We start from the raw sequence: 6,946 nt of genomic DNA, 5'->3' as shown, positions 1-6,946 counted from the left end.
AAACCGCTCGGCTCTATCCCCCTCCCTTTTCTGACCCCCCCACACATCGCGGCTGCGGCGACGAGGCGACGAGGAAAAAACTCACTGCAGATAAGAGAGGGAGGGGCGAGCGAGAGAGAAGGGAGAGGCGGCGCGCCGAGCCAGCCCACTTCCGCCCGCGGCCATGGCCGGCGCCGACCCCAACCGGAGCTTCATGAAGGACGTGAAGCGCATCATCATCAAGGTTGATTTGTCTGTTTGTTTGTTTGACTAATTTATCAGCCCGTCTCTGCTAGATCTAAGCTGCTGCTCTTCGCCGCATTGCTGCGTCTCTCCGAGGCCTCTCTGCATCGAATCGAGGAGTAATCGTGTAGAGTTCTCGTGATTTGTTCTCGGGGAGGGCGGGGGGCGGAGGGGTTATGCCTGGGGTTTGGGTTTTAACTCTGACGCGTTGATGGCGGAGTTCTCGTCATGAATAAACTTTTGAGGCGCCCAGGATGTTTGGGGCCTTCCGTAACCAGGCATCGGAACAGCTTCAGGGGAAAGGTGATTCGCGTCAGATGGGAAAAGGTGATTTGTGTCAGATGGAAATGGATGATAGAAAGGCGGAGAGGAATTTTGGGATGTTTCTCAAATTTCGTTAAATGGGAGGACCTCTTTAGTTCGTGATTTCGTTGTTCAGATACGTGTTTTCATGGAAATCTATGGTGTAAAGGGTAGAACTGTGTTTCCTTGTTATGTTTGGAAAACAGAACAGTACCTTTGTCAGTTTTGCTAGCTCGCCTCAAAGTGGTCCATTCTGGGAGAGCATCTTAGATACGCTTAAGGAATCTAGTCAAAGATGCAACACAGGAGACGTAGGTGGAATCCTTGTCCCTGTCACTTTTATTTTCTATTAATTCCTTTTTTTGGATGTCAGGTGGGCACTGCAGTTATCACCAGAAATGATGGAAGACTGGCTTTGGGCAGGATTGGAGCCCTGTGCGAGCAGGTAACATTCTCATCTCCTACCTTCTCTACTCTGTATATATGCAGTCTGAAGCGAATCCTGAATCAGCTAAATGGCAATGTAGGTCAAGGATCTTAATGCTCAAGGATATGAGGTGATTATGGTCACCTCGGGCGCTGTTGGTGTGGGGCGACAGCGGCTCAGGTACCGCAAGCTCGTCAATAGCAGCTTTGCTGATCTGCAGAAGCCACAGATGGAGCTGGACGGGAAGGCCTGCGCTGCTGTTGGTCAGAGTGGGCTGATGGCACTCTATGACATGTTGTTTACCCAAGTGTGTTTATTTAGCCTGGCATCAACTTTACTTGGAAGAAATTGGTACCTTGTGTGTCTGTTTGTAACATCAAACCTCTCATGTTGCAGCTTGATGTGTCATCATCACAACTTCTCGTGACAGATAGTGACTTCGACAATTCAAATTTCCGGGAGCGACTCCGCGAAACTGTCGAGTCATTATTAGAGCTTAGAGTTATTCCAATATTTAATGAAAATGATGCCATCAGTACGAGGAAGGCTCCATACGAGGTGCGTATTGTACAATACATTACCCTGTAATAGCGATATTGTGCTTACCTGTACAGTTTGAGCTTGATTGTTTGCATACATAAAAATCCATGTCTTTCCAGTTTCAATACCTTCCATCATTTTCATTGTGATGTTCATCAACAACAATTCTGTTACAGGATTCATCTGGTATATTCTGGGATAATGACAGTTTGGCAGGTCTACTGGCATTGGAACTGAAAGCCGATCTCCTTGTTCTGCTTAGTGATGTGGATGGCCTCTACAGCGGTCCACCAAGTGAACCTTCATCAAAGTTAATACATACTTATATCAAGGAAAAACATTATCATGAAATTACTTTTGGAGACAAGTCCCGTGTTGGTAGAGGTGGCATGACAGCTAAAGTCCAAGCTGCTGTGTGGGCTTCAACGGGTGGTGTACCTGTTGTTATTACAAGGTAACTTGAATATTTGCCTTTTTTATTGCATGTGAAATATTGATGCCTAGCATTGCTCATATATATACTTCACACATTCTATGGTATTTATTTGTGCATCATATGCAAGCAATAATGTGCCATTTGGCTACTTGCAATTCTGATTCCATAGACACCAGATCTTATTGAATCAATTCACTGCTAATATTACAGTTAAGTCATATAATTTGACACTCATCAAGGACCTTAAAAGAGTCAGTTGAAAGTTTAAACCATGTTAACAATAAATCTGAAATAACATATGAAGTCCAATATTTAGTTATTTTTATATTAATGACGAACAGTTCTGATTATAACACCATGATAAATCTGCCGAAAATGCATTTGCTTTTGAGACCCATGCACCCTGCATGCTATTGTAATTTTTCTTGTGATGCTTACTGTCTGAACATGGTCTGAAATTATTGTTAAGTAAAGAAGCTTGATAATTGCATTTCTGTTTTTTTTTTCTTAAAGAGCTACCAATGCTTCAAACCCAAATAATGAGTAGTAAACTCCATTTTTTGCAAGCTATTTTTGTTTTCCCGGTGAATGGCAGAGTAATTTGACTTGTTTACTGTTCTTGAAGTGGATGTGCATCTCAGAGCCTTGTTAAAGTTCTCCGTGGGGAAAAAATTGGTACCCTTTTTCATAAAAATGCAAGTTTGTGGGAACCATCCAAGGACACCAGTGTCCGTGAAATGGCTGTTGCTGCACGGGATTGTTCAAGGCATCTACAGGTATATTTTTTTCTCGTACAAATTTCCTGCTCATTGAACGGTCCATACTGTCTTTTCGCTCTTTTTTGCCTGGTTCGTGATACTGATTCTATATTGTATGGATACCTGAAACAGAATTTGTCATCAGAGGAGCGCAAGAAAATATTATTAGATGTTGCGGATGCTTTAGAGGCAAATGAGGATTTAATTAGATCCGAGAATGAAGCAGATTTAGCAGCAGCACATGAGGCTGGGTATGAGAGTGCTTTGGTTTCTAGATTGACTCTGAAACCAGGAAAGGTAGGCAGTTGGATAGTCTTGCTTGTTAGAACTAAATTGATTTGTTAGATAGGTGACACTTGCTTCTTTTCATTTTTGGATATTATTTATTGGTTGATCCAGCTTATATTCATCATTTGTAGATAGCAAGCCTTGCCAAATCTGTTCGCACTCTTGCGAATATGGAAGACCCTATTAACGAGATACTGAAAAGGACAGAGGTGAGTGCTTATATTTGAACTACACATTGGAACTCTGGGAAAAGCTTCCATGTTTGAACGCATCGGTTTATTTTTTCAGGTTGCTGATGGTTTAGTTCTTGAGAAAACATCTTGCCCTTTGGGTGTTCTATTGATTATTTTTGAGTCCCGACCTGATGCCTTAGTCCAGGTATTGTTTGTTGTTGATGTACTTTAGTTATTTTTTCTATAATCCACATGCTTGCATTTGGTTTGTACTCAAGTATATTAAGCAGCTTGGTTTGAACACCATTGTTTAGATTGCGTCTTTAGCCATTCGAAGTGGTAATGGTCTTCTCCTAAAAGGTGGAAAAGAAGCAATGAGATCAAACGCAATATTGCATAAGGTATTATCTTTTCCTATGTAGTAGCTTCCTTTTGGCATGGTATACTATTGTAGCCTTTAGTGTCCTTAAAATATCTATTCATTGTTTACAGGTTATAACCAATGCTATTCCTGACAATGTTGGTGAAAAATTGATTGGCCTTATTACAACTAGAGATGAAATTGCGGATTTGCTGAAGGTGAGCATTCGTTCCTATTATCTAAATAATTATTCTACCAATATGCCTAATAAACATATAACACCATACAGCATGATGATGTCATTGATCTTGTCATTCCAAGAGGGAGTAATAAGCTTGTTGCTCAAATCAAATCATCAACAAAGATTCCTGTTCTTGGCCATGCTGGTATTCTCTTAATGAACATTATTGTTGCTGCTACCACTGCTTTCTAAAATGTTAAATTCTTAGACTGCTGTTTAAGATTTGAGTTTGTATTGAATAAGTCTTTGCATCCCCTGTGCAGATGGTGTTTGTCATGTATATATTGACAAATCAGCAGACATGGATATGGCAAAACGTATTGTGATGGATGCAAAAATTGATTACCCAGCTGCCTGCAACGCAATGGTACTTGTCTAATTTGATATTCCCTCCGTTGACAAATATAACATGTTTTGGATATTTCAATATGGGCTACATACAGACTGAAATGAGTGAACAAAGACACTAAAACGTGTCTATATACATCCAATTCAGGAAAAAGTTGGAACATCTTATATTTGTGAACGGAGGGAGTAGCATATAATAGCATTGGATAGCTTGTTTTGTTGGTTTGAGGTTTTAAGTACTTCATAGAGCATCTTTTACCGTGAAGCAATGAACTATATATATATTCTTTAAATTCTGCTTGTTGATAATGGCTGCAGTTTTCTGTTGCCAATAAAAAACTTATTTAAATTGTTGATCCTGTCAACTCGACCAATCTGGGGCTAGCCTCTAGTGGCATTTCCCGAATAAGGAAAAACATGAGTACCCACCTGATGGAGTTTGAGCCTCAAAAGCTGGTGGGCAGGCCTGCAAAGCACATCAGCTTGCTCCAGCTAGCAACCTGATCAGACGCTCACTCACGTGTTCTGATATACTCCCTTCGTTCTGTTAAGTATATATGTTGTGTTTGTCTTGTACAGGCCCAGGCCCATAGTCTAGAGTGAGGCCCAGGCCCATGTAACCTTGTATATATCTCTCTCCTCCTCAATACAGAAAACTGTTCGGTCATTCTCTCTTCCTCACGTTTTCTAACATGGTATCAGACCAGGACCAAACCCTAGTCCCTCTTCCAGCCGCCACCCATGAAATCGCCGCCGGTGAGGTGATTCAGGCGGATCTGTCTGGTGAGGAGACATCCACATCGCTGCCCCATCCCATCTTCGTCATCAACCTGTAGGAGCTGCTCTCCAGCAGCTCCTCTGTGTGTCCTCACAGCTACTCTGTGAGAATACTTCCCCTGCTCTCCAGCAGCCATCTCCAGCAAGCTCTTGGTGCCTTCCCTGCTCTACAGCAAGCTCCAGGCGTTCCCCTTCTATCCAGCAAGATCCAACAAGCTCCACCTTCTATCCAGTGAGATCCAGATCCAGCTTCTGTTTGTGGCTGTCTGCTGTTCTTCTCTTGTTGCTGCCTGCAGCTGCTATCAGATTGGGTGTTTCCAGCTGCTGACCGCTCACCACTATGGCAAGAAATGATTTCGGATTTGGTTCTTTGATCATAGATATCAAGCTTGATGGTTCAAACTACAGGGAATGGGCATTTTCTGCCCGGACTGTCTTGAGGACAGCTGGTTTTGTTTCTCATCTGACAGATGATCCACCTAGTCCAAATGATGATGCAGCAAGGAAGTCTTGGCAAAAGATCGATGATCGTGTGATGGGAGTTTTAATTCTGGGTGTTGAACCCTCACTCCGAATGAGTCTTGAGCATCACACTTCAGCTAAAGAGATATGGAAGTACTTTGAGCAGCGCTACCTTCAGCCCAGCAGTGCACTTCATTTCTCCTTGTTGCAGAATTTACACAACACTCGGCAGCCAGAAGACATGTCCATAGAAGAGTACTATGGAGCTTTCACTCGCATCACTGGGCAGCTAGGTTCCATGGTTCCAAAGGGTAATTCTGGTTGTGAGTCATGTGCAGCAAAGGAAAAGTATGACCATCAGACTCTCATGTTTCAGTTTGTGATGGGTCTCAAGCCAGACTTTGAGAACATTCGCACTCAATTGCTTGGTCGTACGACTCCTCCCACCTTGACAGAGGCACTTGCTAGCTTGATCGCTGAGGAGACTCGTCTCCGTTCTCTTGGGGCTACTTCTGCGCAGACTCTACACACTAGTGTTCTGGCTTTTCCTCAGCGGCCAGGTGCCTCCAAGGCCACACCTTCAACTGCCGTCTGCGCCTTCTGCAAGAAGGCAGGACACCACAGAGATGGTTGTTTCAAGCTTCATCCAGAGCTGTTAGCTGAGTTTCAGGCTAGACGGGCCCTCAATCAGCAGCGTCGTGCACCCCAGGCTCCTTATCAGCAGCAAGCTCCTTATCAGCAGCAAGCGAGGGGTGCTTCTACATCTGTTCTCTCTCAGCCCGCTGTTGCTGCAACCCAGCCTTGGGTTCTGGACTCTGGAGCTTCTTTCCATGTGACCTCTGATCACTCTCAGCTTGTGTCTTGCCAGCCAGTGCGGGATGGTGCCTCTGTTCAGACTGCTGATGGTACACCTTGTTGTATTACTCATCAGGGTTCTCTTTGCACATCCAAGTTTTCTGTTCCTGCCATCTCCTTTGCTCTAGAGCTGTCCATGAATCTTATGTCTGTTGGCCAGCTTGCTGATATGAACTACTTTGTTGGTTTTGATGACTCATTTTGTTATGTGCAGGACCGTCAGAGCAAGAGGGTCATTGGAACTGGCCATCGCCGTAGAGGATCCACATCCCTCTACATCCTTGACACCTTACACCTTCCTTCAGCTTCCACCACATCCGCGTTCCAGATGGCTGCATCAACATCAAGATCCACTTCGTCGTTTTCTTTTGCCCAGTGGCACCATCGCTTAGGTCACTTGTGTGGTTCTCGTTTATCTACCCTTGTTCGACAAGGTGTTTTGGGTCATGTTTCCATAGATGCTGGTTTTCACTGTAAGGGTTGTAAGCTAGGGAAACAAATACAGCTTCCATACTCTTCCAGCACTACTCATTCTAGTCATCCTTTTGATTTAGTGCACTCTGATGTATGGGGTCCTTCCCCCTTTGTTTTGAAAGGTAGCCACAAACATTATGTCATATTTGTTGATGACCACTCTCGACATACTTGGGTCTATTTTATGAAGCATCGTTCTGAGTTGTTTTCTGTATATAAGGCTTTTGTACATATGGTCCATACTCAGTTTTCCAGTGTTGTTCGTGTTTTTCGTTCTGACT

The 6,946-nt window shown here is 43.5% G+C and overlaps 1 protein-coding gene across 1 annotated transcript in view; it reads left to right on the top strand.

The window, feature by feature from the left end:
• Positions 1–21: 21 nt before the first annotated feature.
• Positions 22–6,946, top strand: part of LOC119281916 (delta-1-pyrroline-5-carboxylate synthase 1) — a 13,270-nt gene continuing 6,345 nt past the window's right edge. The window contains exons 1-13 of the mRNA XM_037562321.1: positions 22–223; positions 899–970; positions 1,053–1,259; positions 1,349–1,510; positions 1,669–1,946; positions 2,554–2,704; positions 2,819–2,983; positions 3,106–3,183; positions 3,263–3,352; positions 3,462–3,548; positions 3,640–3,726; positions 3,798–3,894; positions 4,013–4,116. Of these exons, the coding sequence (XP_037418218.1) occupies positions 164–223; positions 899–970; positions 1,053–1,259; positions 1,349–1,510; positions 1,669–1,946; positions 2,554–2,704; positions 2,819–2,983; positions 3,106–3,183; positions 3,263–3,352; positions 3,462–3,548; positions 3,640–3,726; positions 3,798–3,894; positions 4,013–4,116 (1,638 nt within the window). The 5' untranslated portion in view covers positions 22–163. The remainder of the gene's footprint in view (positions 224–898; positions 971–1,052; positions 1,260–1,348; positions 1,511–1,668; positions 1,947–2,553; positions 2,705–2,818; positions 2,984–3,105; positions 3,184–3,262; positions 3,353–3,461; positions 3,549–3,639; positions 3,727–3,797; positions 3,895–4,012; positions 4,117–6,946) is intronic.

The sequence above is a fragment of the Triticum dicoccoides genome, chromosome 1A (genome assembly GCF_002162155.2).
Source record: "Triticum dicoccoides isolate Atlit2015 ecotype Zavitan chromosome 1A, WEW_v2.0, whole genome shotgun sequence".
Lineage (NCBI taxonomy): Eukaryota > Viridiplantae > Streptophyta > Magnoliopsida > Poales > Poaceae > Triticum > Triticum dicoccoides.
The sequence above is the reverse complement of the archived record's forward strand: the minus strand, read 5'-3'. Positions and strand labels throughout refer to the sequence as shown.